The sequence below is a fragment of the Pipistrellus hanaki genome, assembly GCF_964339955.1.
Source record: "Pipistrellus hanaki genome assembly, chromosome: 2".
In the NCBI taxonomy this organism is placed as follows: Eukaryota; Metazoa; Chordata; class Mammalia; order Chiroptera; family Vespertilionidae; genus Pipistrellus; species Pipistrellus hanaki.
In genome coordinates this window covers 157,835,960-157,852,799 of record NC_140504.1, presented here as the reverse complement: position 1 = coordinate 157,852,799, position 16,840 = coordinate 157,835,960, and the positions used below count along the sequence as shown (strand labels likewise).

Below are 16,840 nucleotides of genomic sequence, written 5' to 3'. Positions count from 1 at the left end.
CAGCTGGGGTGGTACATTTAACGATCTTGAAATGAAGAGGCAAACAAATAATGAACTCTAAGGTGGCATATCAAGTATTTGGAAAGTTAAGTAATGGAATAGTGCCAGCATTATTAAGTTTGCAATAACCACTTTAGAAACATTATTTTAACCTTTAAAAATCAGAATGTTTACATTTGGAAGACTTTGTGTGTCAGTCAGTTTTCAGATCATTAGAAACTGGCAAGAGGCCCAAGAGTGGGCTTAATTCTAGAAACAACAGTTACGAGGTGGAAAAATATTTTTAGAAACAAGTTTTGGTGCACGTGAGCACACACCAATAAACGGAGGTGTCCTAGTATCCTATGTGGACGTGGTGTTCAAGGAAACAAAGCAAGCATTCGCCATCCTTTGAAAGAAGATCTGCTGTTGGATCTTATGCTGCAGATGAACCCACTCTTCTGTGTATATTTTTTGTGTTGAATATCTATTTTGAATTTGTATACTTATGCCTTGATTCTTCATAATTTCTCATTTTATGGAATCAATTAACCACAAGCTATAAATGAAATAAGTGAATGTGTGGAAAAAAACCCCAACAAAACGTGATTCTTTGAGTTCTAACTTCTGCAAGAGCGTCACGGGGATGGTGGCAGACCACCAGCGGAGAGCATGCTGGAGTGTGTGGGCAGTGGGGCACCCTTGTGACCGAGTATCCCTGGACCTACCCTGGGATTTCAAGACCTCACTCAGAAAACTGCCAATTATGTGGCTGGTTGTCCTGTTATTCCCAATGAAAAGATTATTGGGTTGATATTTCATGAATCTGCATCTGTTATTAAATATGTCAAGACCTATAAGCTGGCTTCATTTGCAAGCCTTTCTAAAACCAGAGGAAACTGGGCACTGAACTTAAAAAATATGAATTTAAAAAAATGCGTTGTAGTAAGTTGAAAAACAGTGCGTGTGTAAACTGTTACTAAAGCAAGCATACTTTGTAAATTAACTTTTAAAGAATTTTAGTTTTAAAAAACTATCCTAAGCAAAAATAAGCTATAAAAAGTCATTGTCTTTTGGCCAACTGGTCTTCAACTGTGTCTGTGACTTGTTTAAATGTTATGTCTCGAGGTCTTCCCTGCACATGGACCAGCCCCATGTGTCATTGGAAGGAATCAGGCTCCTTTGCCGGGAGCTGCTTTCTGCTCATGGGGCTGTTGGTTTTGCTGGTCCTGCTCAGAGCAGACCTGGGACGCAGGCATTCATGCCTCAGAGAGGGCAGCCTGCTGCTCTCAGCAGTAGCTCACGTTCGGACCCTGCTGAAAATCTGGGAAATACTCAGATTTTGTTTGTCAACAGATTTCACTTTTTTTCTTGAAAACGTTGACTCCTCAGTACATGTCAAATTCTTCAGACATGTGGTGTAACTAGTACTGGTTCACTTTTTAAGAAGCATCCCTGACAAGTCTGCCAAAACCTTGACAGTGGAGCTTAATTAACAACTTCTGCTGAACCAGATAAAGGACACACATGCATGCATTTAAGTAGATTATTAATACAATCTCAGGGGTCAGATGGGGTTCGACATCAAATTTATTCAGGCAGTATGTTTCAAAACATTTTAGGTTCTTCAAATGCAAAGGACTTAAACTGTTTCTCTAAAATTGTTTCCTTAAAAGCCAAGACTATTTGAAACTGAGAAAATTAAAACACAAAATTTATGTTTATAGTATATTTATTTCTAAATAAATAACTTGATCGAACCTCGTACACTCAAAACACATACTTCAAGGGTTTGGAGCATCTTCATTCCCACTTTTCAAGGAAATGACCAAGTTGTCAGTCATTCACAGCATATTTGTAGGTGTCTGTTCTCCTAGAACTGAAAACTATTTTGTTAAATCCTTTGTGGTCAGTGAATAAATGTGTTCTGTTAAATGATCCCTCCCCCGCCTTTTACCTGGAATTGCGTGTGGGAAGTAAAAAAATCACTTGGGTATCAAAGTGACAGTGATGTAAGAAGCCCAGGAGGTCACCGATTCCTCACTTCCATTTTAAGATTGACCTTTAACTTGCTAGATGGCATGGGACAGCTTTAGCTTCAGATGGCCTTCTCGGTGATGACTGCCCAGAGAGGCTCTGGTGTAAGGGGTGTCAGGAGCAGCGGGAGCCACCCCAGGGTGTCTTATTCACAGCCTGCTTCCTGGGTCTGCACTGGCAGTCTTTGCCCGGGCTCGGCAAGTGGAGTCTGGCAGCCATCTGGTGTTTGTTACTGAAGTCTGCTGCACGCAGCACCCTTCGGAGCTACCTCCACCCGAACGGGAGAGGAGGCAAACATAATTGGAGGGTGTTTGGCTTGGTTGTGTGGGCAGGAGTGTCCTCATCAAAACAACTTTGAAGATTGCTTTGCGTGTGGGTGTGGGTGGGTGGTGGCCCTGAACTCGCTCACAAGGGGCGGCCGCAACAAGGGATCCAGCCAGCTCCCTTCCTGGAGCCACTGTCCAGACAGGGCCGCTATTTTAGTGACTCGGAGGACACTGTGGCAGCGTCGGTTTGTACGGGATGGTTTGGGGAGCTCTTCGCTGCTTTCTGGACACCCGCGCTGAGCCAAGTGGTGGAAATGAAAGATGAGTGATTTTGATGCGTGGATTTTTGGGAAATACAGGAACATGGAAGAAGGTCCTCTCCCTCTGTTGACCTTTGCTACAGCCCCCTACCATGACCAGAAACCAGGAACTAGCGGATTACGGAAGAAAACCTATTGTTTCGAGGCAAAGCCAGGCTACCTGGAAAATTTTATCCAGAGCATATTCTTTTCTGTAGACCTAAAAGATCGCCAGGGATCCTCACTGGTGGTTGGTGGAGACGGGAGGTATTTTAATAAGTCGGCGGTAGAAACAATAGTGCAGATGGCGGCCGCCAATGGGGTTGGTATACCATGTATTGTTGCGTTTCTGGCTGTCCACATAACCTCTTCATTGTGCAGAAATATACAGAAGGACAAGGATTTGTTTGGGGTATGCACCTCAGTTCTACTAACATCCAGTCAGGTTTCATTGTGACTTCAGAGATAGGCTACTGTGAAAACGCTGCTGAAATTACAGGCCACATTGCGACATAGGGACGTAAGTTCAACCTTTTGTGTGCTGTGCTCTGTACCTATTGCTTTAAACAAGTACCTGTTGCTTATTAGACACTTAAAGCGCACCCCCAGCCGTAAGCTCTCCTGTATACATTCTAACCAGTTTTGGGGCACTCTGTCCTTTCTAAGAAGGCTCTCATGAGTAGTGGAGAAAGGAGGGTTTTGTTTTCTTTCAATGGCTTCCTTGTTGAAGTTCAGTCACTTGTCAAACAGGAAAACAAAAGCCAGGCCATGCTGTTGTTGATGAATCCTGGTAGTCATGCAGAAATACGAGGAGGGGATTGAAAAATGTTAGGTGTGAGTCTTCCAAGAGGACCTGTTACAGGGGAACCTGCTCATAATGACCTTGGACACAAAGCGGCCCTGTGTGCGGTGAATTTGTGCAGAGGAATAGAGATAATAACTCCAGTGAGACTTTACTATAAGGAGGCTCTGCTAATGCTTTGCATTGGGAAAAGCCTTGTTGGCTGAATCAACCAAATCAGAAAGAATCTTGTGCTGAAAAGCACTGATCTTGATAATCTGTTTGCACAGCCCCACTGACTTACAGGAAGGTGGGCAGCAGTATATCACTGTCTTTGCTCTGCAAATCCCTCTGTGAGACCAAATATATATATATTTTTTAGTGTTTTAGATTATACTTAGCAATAATTTGGAGAACAAAGTCTTTTAGTACTTATAAATTTATAAAATTTCCTCTCTGGAAGTGATTCTGTTACTGGGATCATAATTTAGCATTGCCATCAAATGTGTTGGGCATTCATTTTCTGTCTATTTTAATGATATGCCAAGCCGGTCTGATTGCAAAAGCCAAATTAAACAACAAAAACACTACCAAATTAAAATTTTTAAATGTTTGTAAATTCTATTGCCTTTAATGCAACATTTCCTTCCTACCTAGTTTCAGAATCGGAATGCCTTTCATGTAAAAATTGCTGATAAAGCACTCACATATGAAATTATTATGACACATACACATTTTTAAGATAAAATGTGGCATGCTATAAATTTCACCTTTGAGGAGAGCTGCAAAGGGAATGGTATTAAGATGCTTTTAATCTTTTGAGAGAGAATGAATGGAACATTATTTCTCCGCATATATCTGGGCTGTTGAGTGCATCTGGTACACTGTCCCCTTTGCTGTGATGTATTTGGCTTCATTTCATTTTTGTGTGGAGCTGAAGGATGTGGAAGAGGTGGTAGGAATGTGTAATTCAGCCAAACACTAGAGACTTTTTCAGTGTTACAATCTGAAGGTTTGCTCAATTATACATTTAAGTGCTAATCATTGACTAAATATGGTAACTGCCTATGGCATGGCAGCCAGCACAAGCAATAATTTCATGTCTTTGCAAGGGCATTCTTTATTCAAAATAGCATTGCCTTTAGAGCAGTCCTGCTACCCAAATGGATGACTTGACACATTCAGTAGGCCAATATAGCACGTTAATCTGGCAAAGCCTCTAAAATCCTATACAGTGTGATTTCTTCTTTGACTAACATATCCTAAATTCCGACTATTTTAGCATCCCTTTGATTGTGGGCAGAACTCTAGGGAGGATATCTAAAGGAGAGATAATCTTCTACCTCAGAGTTCGGTAGAAGTCAGTGTTTCTTCCTCGCCTTTGTCAATACCACTCCCTTCATGAGCCAGTTCTTCAGAGGGCTTTTCAGTCTAGTGAGCTAAACGGAGATCATTCTTCCCCCCGCAACCACCCTGTTTAGTGCACTTTTATCTGGTGCATTTAAGGATTATGGAATATAATTTGCCTTTGTTAGTTTCCCTTTGTCTTTGTTTGCAGAAAGCTGTATGCAGTTATTGAAATTGTAATGTACAAAATAAAATATTGGTGGTGCCCCGTTTCTAATACTGATATCTCAGATGGTCCCCAGAGCTTGGGACTTAAAGGTACGTTTAGAAATGAGACTTGAACCCGTGTATATGACTAGCAGGGGAAGAAAATGGAATCTTGTCTTTTGTGAAACATAAGAAGACATGAGGCTCTGTTTTCAATGAAAAGGAAAATGTAAGTTTCTCCCTGTCATGTCTGATTATAAAATATTGGGGGACACTGAGGTACCCATTGGTGGTGTGATATGAGAGAGGCAGGCAGGAGTAGAAGGAGAGGAGAAGGGCAGGGAACGCTGGTGGGAGAGGGTCTCTCAGTGCCAGGCTGAGGGAGTTCCCTCTGAGGAATCAGAGAAAGATGCATCTTTTCTTCTTTATTTTTTTTTATGGCAAATCACACATAACAAAATTTTGCATTTTAACCATTTTTAAGTGCATGGTTCAGTGGTATTGATGACATTCATTGTTCTATCACCATCATCATTATCCCTTTCCAGAACTCTTTTATCATTCCCTCCAAAACTGTATACCCACTAAACAGTCACTCCCCATGCTCCCTTCTCCCCAGGCCCTGGCGACCTCTGTTCTACTTTCTGCCTCTGAATTTGACCATTTTAGGTACATCATATAAGTGGAATCAGACAGTATCTGTCCTTGTGTGTCTGGTTTATTTTATGTTTTCAAGGTTCATCCCTGTTGTAGCATGTATCAGAGTTTCATTCCTTTGTAAGGCTGAGTATTATTCCATTGTATGTATATCCTGCATATTGTTTATCCATTGATCTGTTGATGGATGGTTGGGTTGTTCTCACCTTTGGCTGTTGTGTATAATGCTGTTATGAACATGGGTGTGTAAGTTATTTGTTTGAGTCGCTGCTTTCTTTTGTGTGCATATCTAGAAGTGTAATTTCTGGATCAAATGGTACAGGGAGGATTTTTGAGTTGAGGAGGGACACTGGACTATAAAAAGGTGAACTAGGTGGGCCTGAGGAGGTAGGCTCAATTTGGCCAGGTTAGAGCAGCAGAGGTACAGGTGGGAGAGAAGCAGGGGAGGTTACAGTCCAGAGCTGTAATAATTCTTCAGACTTCCTTAACAGGATGATGATAACAGAGTAATATTTTCCAAACATCAAGTTTACAGTTAATATTCCTGAGGGTGATTCATGGGAAATAGTTTGCTTTGGAAGGGGATGTTTTGACCTCTTCTTGGGCCCAAGAGAAAGAAGCTACTAAGGGCTTCCCTGGCTTCTCTCTCTCAACTTTTCTTTTTACTGGTACCCCCTGGCTTAGTCCCCTCAGTCTTGAGCCATCACTGACTGCAGACATCACAAAGTCTAAGTAAAAGTCAGTATGCTTCAGGTGCAAATACAATTTCCAGATAACTCCACCAGCCACCTTGGCTGAGGAAGTTGCCATTTCTAAGCCTTGCCTATTGAAATCATGGAACTTCTCAACCATAGTCTTTTATTCTCATCAGAGCCACACCTGGAAACTGCTGGACGTGTGAGATGTTTCCATTCCCACTGTATTGAGTCAGGACGTTTCAATGCTTTTCCCAGCTGTTGCCACTGGATGCCATGTGACCTTGTCATGTCATCTATCCCAAAGTCTACCATAGCATCTTCCCATACTTGCTTGTTGTTCTTGCTGTTAGGAGGATATTAAGAATGAGCCAAATGGGCAGGAGTGTGACAACTTTGACCTCAGCTGCTTCATCTACACAATGGGAGGGGCCCTTGTGAGAATGAATGGGAAATGGGGCTTTAGAAAGCTTTCAGAAGCTCAGGATAATCATAATACTGATTTCACACCATCTTCGGGATTTTCTAGTTTATAAAGAAGCCTATTTATAGCCCTTACCCTGATTGTTATCACTTCCCGAGGGAGGCAGGATATAACAAAAATATTAGTGTAACAGAAATTGTTTGGAGATAGACATATGAGCCAAAAGGTGACTGAAATTGAACCAGCTGCTTCCTGGGAGGTGGGTGGTGGTGGGAGGGTGGAATTATAAGGCAGAAACCGATGGGAGGGTGACCTCTGGGAGGATGGCAAAGGTAACAGTCACAGAGAAACTTTCCAACGGAATCTCATTGACCTGTTCACCATGAGAAACACATCTACTCTCAGGTTGTTTCTTCGACCATATTTATCTCTGATGAGCCCAAAGGAAATAACAAATGGAAAATTTCAAAGCATTCCCATCCCTTTCTTGTCTCAGAAAAAAGAATGGAGGGAGGGCACAAACTCCTTAGTTATAAATCATTTTATGCGGCAGTCACATCTTCTCCAAGTATGTCAGTCTTCTCCATGTGTGTCCAATGTGGGTCATGTTGAGACAGATATAAATGACTATCATGTTAGTGAAGGAAGAGCTAGGAGCTGTGCTGATACCATTTTTGAGAGATAATGGGAAGGTGAGTTAACACAACAAAACTATTACCTGTAGCCCTTTCATGTGGGTAATTCTGACTGGTTTACCCAGGTCTAACTCCCAGCATTCCAGCCTTGGCCCAGCGGTGACTCAGACAGTACCAGGCATGCTGTTGTGTTAACATCTAAGTTTGACTGGAAATGTAAATCCCGAGATACATTTTGTAATAGACTTCATGTAAAGTTTGCCTCTTTTTACTTTTCTATACATTTTAACTTATGGAAGTCTTCTCATTGGATTAGAATTTCTTTTAAGCTGAACTTATACTCTTTTCCCAACATGGATGGAAAGTATGATTGAATTGGATAAAAATGTGGGTTTCCTCACGCTCTTTCAGTGTATCCAAATTATGAACCTGGTCTGGAAAGACTCTGTTTTGCATATTCTTATGTTTTATTGCTAGAGTCATACACTAAAACTGCACAGTTCCCCAAAACTATTTGAAGTTCAACAATACTTTTACTTCAATAATAGTATTATTTGTCAACAACAATAATATTCCACCTCAAAATAACAATAACCTCCCAAGCTGTAAAGACTCCATAAGAACACCTTTCCTGGTCCAATAGGATAGTTCTTGGTTCACCTGCCTGTGGGACTGGGGTTTCTGTGCAGGAGCTCTGGACTCACTGATGCGAAAGTGTGTGTTCTGGATTTCTCCTCCTAGATTGGCCGCTTGGTTATTGGGCAGAATGGAATCCTCTCCACCCCTGCGGTTTCCTGCATCATTCGAAAGATCAAAGCCCTTGGTGGGATCATCCTGACAGCCAGCCACAACCCTGGAGGGCCCGACGGAGATTTTGGAATCAAATTCAATATTTCCAATGGAGGTGAGGGTGCTGTCACTTTGAGGATGGTCAAGGTCACTGGATGCCATGTGACCTTGTCATGTCATCTATCCCAAAGGAGGATAAGCCACTAGTCAATGCCGTGGGAGGCCAGGGTTCTGGTTCTGGTCCTTAGTAAGGGGGCTCTTTGTTTCCTTTTGATGGAAATGAAATGCTTCTCATTCTGCTGTACCTGAACGTGAGGAGCCAGGCACCAATGGTCATTAACAGGATATTTTCTGTTAGAAAACCCGGATACTTTGCTGCTTGGATGATGAGATGAATGGCAGATGTGCGAGTGAAGAGGAATTGATGAGTTTTGCGTGTTTTGTTTGTTTGTTTGTTTGTTTTTTTTTTTTTTTTGTGTGTGTGTGTGTGTGTGTGTGTGTTTACATGTTAGCTGTACAAAATGACCCACTGTTTGCTATTTGGTTTCCAGGTCCAGCTCCCGAAGCAGTAACTGATAAGATTTTCCAAATCAGCAAGACAATCGAAGAATATGCAATTTGCCCTGACCTCAAAGTAGACCTTGGAGTCCTGGGGAAGCAGCAGTTTGACCTGGAAAACAAGTTCAAACCCTTCACAGGCATGTTTCCCTCCCCCTTCCCCTCCTGCCCACTCCTAGTTCCAACTTGAGCCATTTGCCTTTCCAGGTTTTAATAAAATGGGTGTTCAGCTCCAGAAAGATTGTGGTCCCTGAGCTTTGCATGCATTAATTAGCAGATCTGGAATTGGGTCTGGGACTCCAGAGACCTGGGCTCTATGGGCACTGCCAGTGATCAGCAGTGTGACCCTGGGTAAGTCATTTCCAAATCTCAAGGCCTCAGCTTCCATATTTATATCACGAATTTGGCTAGAAGACTTGTAAGATTATATTCATAACTAACTTTTATTGAGCTTTATTTTTATGTGCCAAGCTCTTACCATTTATTATCCCGCTTTATTCTTTCAGTAGCCCTGTGAGGGCAGCACTGTTGGTATTCACTTTTTCCAGGTGAGGAAACAAAGGCTGAGAGAGCTTGAGTAACAGGCTCAGCTCACACAGGGAGTGAGTGATACGCTGGGATTCAGACCCAGGTGTGAATGATTCCAAAGCTTGGGTTTTGATTCCCCCCCTCCCGCTGCCCTAATATTCAGTAAAATCAAATTACACCATTTTTGGGGCTAAATTGAAACTCCCTGTGTAGGCAGTTGTAGTAAACATGTTGTATTACAATGATTGATGGAGTAAGAGTTTGTGAAATTATTCATATTAATCAAATAAGGGTGAGATGTTTGGCAACGTAACTTGCATTCTGACTTTGCTCTAACATGTGTTCTTCCCCCTGGACTGTGTTTTTTGTTTGCGGCCACCCACGGAGAGCGGACAGTTGCATCCTAACAAAGAGAAGGTGGTGCTTTGCCACATCCTGAAGACCTGCTTAGGGTTTAGAAAACATCAGAAGAGAATTTCCTAAATTCTTAATGTCTTGAAAATGTTCAGACCCCTGAAAATCCAGCAATACTAAGTTCTTATATTTATTTTATTCCTTTAGTGGTGCATGTGAAAATGATTCATTAAAAAATAATTTTTCTTGCTTTTCACCATTAAGTCTTGATGGCAATGGGCCTGGAAAAAGGAAAGGAAAGTAGGTGTCACATTCTGTTACTTATGACACCAAAATACACTTCACATGAAAATGGATAAGGAATCAGTGTGGCAGAAAAGCTGAGTTTACCGCCAGGCAAACCTCCGTCAAAAATCCCCTGAGTGCCCCATCCCAGCTGCATGGACAAGTGGTTTAACCTTACAGACCTTGCGTTTCCTTGTCTACAAAACAGGACCCTATCATGTACCCCAAGGAACATTGTTAGTATTGAATACGGATCCTGTGCCAGGCCTGCCATCGTGGGGCTGCTCGGTAATCGGCTTTTTTAACATAGCCATGGCGTATTTACAGCCATGCAGTCATTGCAGAGGAGAACATTTCTAAATGTGCATGGTTCCTCCATCTCTCAATATGGCCTCTTCCCACAGTGGAAATTGTGGATTCGGTGGAAGCGTATGCTGCGATGCTGAGGAACATCTTTGATTTCAGCGCACTGAAAGAACTGCTTTCGGGTCCAAACCGGCTGAAGATCCGCATCGATGCCATGCACGGAGGTACGGGCCGTTTCTCTGCCACGCCCTTCTCTCAGCTGTGAAGCTGCTCTCTGCTCTGTGCCTCATGATGCTTTAACAAGCCTTTTTTTTAAGACTCTCTCTGGCTCTTCTCCCCTCATTTTTTTAATTTAAATTTATGGGGGATAACTTTAGGTAATCACATTCTATAAGTTTCAGGCATGCAACCTTATAATACATCATCTGTATATTGCATCTTGTATCCACCACCTAAAGTCTCATCTCCTTCCATCATCGTATATTTGACCCCCCGTACCTTCTTCATCTACCCTCCACGCCTTTCCCCTCTGGTAACCACCATACTATGGTCTATGTCTATGTGTTTGTTTTATAGCCCACGTAGGCGTAAAATCATATGGTTCTTGTATTTTTCCATCCCTGATATTTTTTTTAAACAATTATTTTGCAACCATTTCAACAATACCCAAGGAATAAAAATCTAATCGTATGCAGCAGGCAGTGGAGACATTCCCCCCAGCAAGGTGGTACGAAGGGCAGTTTCCACATTAAGCATCAGGTTTGTGTCATGTGCAGCTGCGTTTGTGGACCCTTCCTGCCTCTCCGAAGATACCTTACATTCTTCTACCCCACTATTTCCAAGGGGGCGTTTTGTCATTTACTAGATGTGGCGAACACGCTCCTGAGCCCCGCAGCCCCTCTCGCCGGCCCCCGCATGCTCCTTTTCTTAGAAGCAGGCAGAGCAAGCCCAGGATTAAACTCAGAAACAACAGGATGTGTGTCTCTCCCTCTTCTTCCTCTGGGGGGGTGTGTGGCCAGGTCAGTAGAGACAGCAGCTGTCATTGTGAAGTGAACCATGAGGTTTTCTTGCTTATAGGAATATGGGAATTCCTGAGCATTTAGGTTGCTCATTTGTTTTGTAATAATTTAGAATTTTGGAAGCTTTGAGCAGCAGGGTTTTCCTTGGTGTTGGAATCCAGCTGCTTGTCTGGCTGAGAAAGGCTTTCTACTGTGCTGAACCCTTTTGACAATGCTGTTGAGAGCCTCCTGTTAACACTGCATAACCAGGGCTAGAAAGCCTTCTCCTGGAGGGCTGAATCTCCCATCCTGGAACTCCTCCCTTGGGCCCTAACTTGGCTCTGGAGTCCCATGAATGGGTCTACCTTTTTGTTAAACCTCACCTGAGGCCATGCTTAGAGAGATTAAGGGAAATAGAGATAGATAGATAGATAGATAGATAGATAGATAGATAGAGAAATGAAAATCAATGTGAGAACCACTGATCGGTTGCCTTCAGAACAGGCCCTGACTGGGGATCAAACCTGTAAAGCAGGCATGTGCCCTGACCAGAAATTGAAGCAGCAACCTTTTGGTGCACAGGACAACGCTTAACCGGCTGAGCCTCTCCAGCTGGGCTGCGTGTACTTTATTCAGACAAAAGCTACCATATTTTCTGGCGTATAAGACGACCCCCTAATTTTACAGTTAAAACATAGGTTTAGGCCTATATTCGCTGAATAAGACTACCCCCCACTTCCGAGGCAACACCAGTTCTTTTTTTAATAGACCGCCTCTCTGACTCTAGCCACTAGAACACAGTGTACATGTTCTGTACCCGAAGCTGCACTGTGTTCTAGTAAAAAGCCTGCTCGGATTGGCCAGAGTCAGAGAGGCGGTCTATTAAAAAAAGAACTGGTGTTGCCTCGGAAGTGGGGGGTAGTCTTATACAGCGAATATAGGCCTAAACCTATGTTTTAACTGTAAAATTAGGGGGTCGTCTTATACGCCGGAAAATATGGTACCGGTATTCTGTTTTTTCAAACCATGCGACACACATGTATTGAGTACCTACTGTGTGTATGCTTGGTGAGTAGACCTGGACTCAAAGACTAACATCACCAGGCCCAAGCTGGTTTGGCTCAGCGGATAGAGCATCGGCCTGCAGACTGAAGGGTCCTGGGTTTGATTCCATTCAAAGTCATATGCCCAGGTTGTGGGCTTGATCCCCAGTGTGGGGTGTGCAGGAGGGAGCCAATCAATGATTCTCTCTCGTCATTGATGTTTTTCTCTCTCTCTCCCTCTCTCTTCCTCTTTGAAATCAATATGAATATATTTGGGGGGAAAAAAACAACAACAACATAAAAAACTAACATCACCAGGCCAACAAAATGAGGAATTAGATAGAATTTTAAGTATTCTCTTTGGGGTGTGAAAGAAGGTATAGTTTGATAAGGCAGTATTAAGCAAGGTTTCTTGGAAGAAGAGGCAACCAACTTAGCTTTTATGTAAGACAGATCGAGGGTGGTGGAAACTCAAGTGATGGTCACTCCCAGTGAGGCAGTGGCTGTTGCAAATGCATGAAGTTTTATGTTTGTAAGATGCCACAGTAGAGGAGTGAGGGAAAGCCTAGGCTGGCTCAGGAATGAGGCTTATAATGGAGCATTTGCTGAGAGGAGCTGGTCACGAAGTAGACATTTTTCTTCAGGCCTTTCCGTTGTTCCTCTAATGCCTCCGTTTCTACATCCCTTACAGCCTTGACCGCCTAGATCTCATTCTGTGTTGTGTCAACAGCTTCCTTAACATGTGGTCCTAATGGGATATGCACATTCTATCCTGTGCTGATCTCTGCAACACAGTGTATTGGTGTCAGTACCTTCTTTGAGGAAAACACGTTCTCAGTATTTTAGAGATGAATGTTCTTGGTAGTTATACTAGATGTCACCATAAAGTATGGGGCTAGTTTTTCCTGATGTTCATTGTTGTAGTTACTGTCTTTGTCTGCGCTCTTTTAATCAGTTTGTCAGATAACGGATGGAGTAAAAAGATTAGGGCTCTGAATCCCAGTTCCCACTCCTACTGGGTAAGTTTGGGCAAACAGCTTACCTCAGTTTTCTTTTCTATAAATTGAAGGTGATAATCATAATGCAAACATTTATACCATGTGCCGGTACTGTTTTCAGTGTTTCATATTTATTAACTCACTTCACCCAGCTAGATAGTTATTACAATTATCCTCATTATGAAGATAGAGGAGACAAAGGCACAAAGAGACTAAGTAACTTTCCCAGAATTACACAGCTGGCGATTGGCAGAGCTGGGGTTTGAACCCAGGCACTCCAATCCCAGAGTTCATGCTCTTACACACTGAGCTGTGCCACCTGTGGGCTTTTCAGGGACTGAGTGAGCAAACGGTCGGGAAGTGTCTGGCACAGGTGTGTCTTAGGGCCTTCATGATGGTCAGCTCCTTCCCTTGTCCCCACTCTTTCCTTCATCAACTGTCCCCACCCTTTCCGACCTAATCTTTCATTACTCCTGTTCGTAGAACCCCCCACTCCAGCCGGGCTTATGTGTCTGCTAGCTCCTGCATACAGTTTGCACATTCTCATTGTCGTGCATGCCATTTTCTACCTCGTCCCCCAACCCTCACGGGCTTTCATAAGCGTTATTTTCTGAGTCTTCATTTCATGCTGGCCGCAGTGGTGGGGCCGTATGTAAAGAAGATCCTCTGCGAAGAGCTCGGCGCCCCTGCCAACTCGGCAGTCAACTGCGTTCCTCTGGAGGACTTCGGAGGCCACCACCCTGACCCCAACCTCACCTACGCCGCTGACCTGGTGGAGACCATGAAGACAGGAGAGCATGACTTCGGGGCTGCCTTTGATGGAGATGGGGTGGGTACAGGTCCCTTTAAGGGAACTCTGACGTAGGCTAGGCCTGATCCTGCAGAAGGGGAAAGTGGGCTGTACCTGCCTGACCCTGTGGGCCTAGTGAGTAAGAGTCAAGATCTTTCATTGCACCTGGGGTCAGGGCTAAATAATTGAAAGACCTTCTCAAACAGAAATAAGAGTCCTTGAAAATAACACGTATTTTCTTTTTTTTTAAAATATATTTTTATGGATCTCAGAGAGAGCAAGGGAGAGAGAGAGGGAGAGATAGAAACGTCAATGATGAAAGAGAATCATTGATCGACTGCCTCCTGCACACCCACTCTGGGGTTGGAGTCTGCAACCCGGACACGTGCCCTGACTGGAATAGAACCGTGACCTGGTTCATGAGTCAATCCTCAACCCCTGAGTTACACAGGCCGGGCAACCCATATTTTTTATTTCATACATTTATGTTTGCTAAGAGTGGCAGGATATTTAGGGTCTTGTTATGATCTAATGACTACTGATTCATGAGCTGGCTGGGTTCTAGATACCTATCCTAAGATAGGTTTCTGTTCTCAACTAACAGCAGTTACTTATCCAATCTCTGGGAAGGATTTTGGAAATATAATATCCCCAATCATTCATTTACAATAGCTGAATGATGGAATTATAATGAGAGCATTAACCTTTTATTCCCTCTCTATAATTAAGACTTTAATACCCACTCTTTTATTTACATTGGTGAACATATATATACCAGACAAGGAGGAATTGTGTTTTAGGTTTGTATTCTTGATATCTCAGAGATAATAGGCACTACACATGTCTACCCCACTGAAAATATGTATATTCTTTATTGTTGCTTGTTGTTCTTTGACATTAGCTAGATTTATTATTTTCCTGAAATACAAGTTTTCCCATATCAAAATTTGGGGAAATTGAAGGGGTCTGGAGCAATGCATCTTTCTGAGGCAGTGCATGATGGGAGTTTCTCTTCCCCGTGTTCTAGAACTTCCTGCATATCAGGCACCGAGGAAGCAGGGATGGTGGCAGCATGCCTTGTTGGTTCTGCACCAAATGGACGGGCCATGGTTTAGAAGCCCTTCCTTGAAGAAATCTGCTTTGTTCCTCAAAGGATGCCAGACAGGCCTACCAAACTGTATAAACAGCCAACATTTCCATTCTTGTTTCTGTCTCTCCTGTCCTCTGGGAGAGAGGTGATTGGTTCCAGGGTTTGGGAAAGGTCTGGGAGGTTAAAGTCAGCCGGCCTCTGGAGGGAGAACAGGGTATTCGGCTGAGAAGGATCTGGCCTGCATTTCATTGAAAGCAGTTTGAGCTCTTTGGCCCAGTGGTACTGTACAGATCCACTCGAAACAAAATCCGGTGTTTAGAACCCACACTGAATAAGTGTATCAGTTTTAGGTTTTATAATTTAAAGTTTCCATTTCTCCCCACCCCCACTATGTGGGATAGTTTGATTTCTTCCACAGTTTGACTAAAAGTTCTTCCTTTGAAACCCCCTCTCTCTCAAAGGATCGAAACATGATTCTGGGCAAGCACGGCTTCTTTGTGAACCCTTCGGACTCCGTGGCTGTCATTGCTGCCAACATCTTCAGCATTCCATACTTCCAGCAAACCGGGGTCCGCGGCTTGGCACGCAGCATGCCCACCAGCGGGGCCCTGGACAGGTATGTCTCTCCGCTCCCTTAGCCCTCAGCAGGCCCTTTTCTATGCTTGGAACACTCTTCCTCCCCTTCCAGCCAGGGCATCTGATGCTAAGTAAGTGCTTATTTTAGGAAGGAATGGGTGAAGTTTTTTCTGGGTGAGATGTCTCTGTGATCCCTTAGCATCTTGCACTTCTTCCACTGCAGCATGTACCACGCTGTGCTCTTGTAGCCTGTGTACTTGACTAGCTGCCCTCCTGGACTGTAAACTTCTACAGAGAAAAGACTAATTCACCATCCTAAACTCCACCTGACCATAGTGTGCCTAGCATGTAGGTAATAGGGGATACACACACACACACACATACACACACACACACACGTGCGCACACACACACACAGTTTAGAAAATGAATGATGGAATATTAATGAATAAATGAATGGATGGCCCTCCCACTGTAGTCAAGACATTATTCTGAAGAGCCACTTCTGTTAGCAGTGTGCAGAGTGCGGGGAAAGAGCAGTCTGAAGTAAGATCAGTGTTTCAGAGAAGCATTCCCCGTCCCCTCCCTCATTGGATACCCACGCACATACAAACACAGAAAATGTTCACTTGTCAAAAATCAAAATAAACTGAAAGCTCAAATAGTTAAAAAAAAATACATTCAGTTTTTATGAGAAAGGACCCCGTGACAATAAACAGTGGATATCTTATTTACTTATTATATATAACCTTGTTTGTAAAGGCTTAAGGTAGATTATAAGATCAGATCTAAAATTATTGAAAAAATATCAGTAATAAATAACAAATGAGGGCCAACCAGGGAGAATTTTAACTAGAACGGTAGGTGCCCAGTAAATGCTGAATGAATGAATAAAGAAAAACAGAATGAATAAAAGGCCAGAGCAGGTAGGAAAGCAGAAAGCATATATCTAGGCTCTTATAATAATAACTAATATTAATTGAGAATTACGTAGACACTGAATACTTAATATGCTAAGCATAAGTCATTAATTCTCAGACCAACCCCATGGGGTGAATGCTATATAAACCCCACTTTACAAGTGGGAAAACAAGAGGGACAAAGAAGTTAAGTCACACACCCAAGGTCATCCAGCTAGTAAAAGGCTAAGTCAGGACTTAAACCCAGAATCTTTGCTCCTAACCACTGGGCCATGTAG

The 16,840-nt window shown here is 43.0% G+C and overlaps 1 protein-coding gene across 1 annotated transcript in view; it reads left to right on the top strand.

Annotated features, from left to right (window-relative positions):
* PGM1 (phosphoglucomutase 1) overlaps positions 1-16,840 on the top strand; it is a 56,952-nt gene that overhangs the window by 14,973 nt on the left and 25,139 nt on the right. Inside the window, exons 2-6 of the mRNA XM_084876057.1 lie at positions 8,069-8,231; positions 8,668-8,814; positions 10,246-10,371; positions 13,825-14,015; positions 15,528-15,682. Of these exons, the coding sequence (XP_084732183.1) occupies positions 8,069-8,231; positions 8,668-8,814; positions 10,246-10,371; positions 13,825-14,015; positions 15,528-15,682 (782 nt within the window). The remainder of the gene's footprint in view (positions 1-8,068; positions 8,232-8,667; positions 8,815-10,245; positions 10,372-13,824; positions 14,016-15,527; positions 15,683-16,840) is intronic.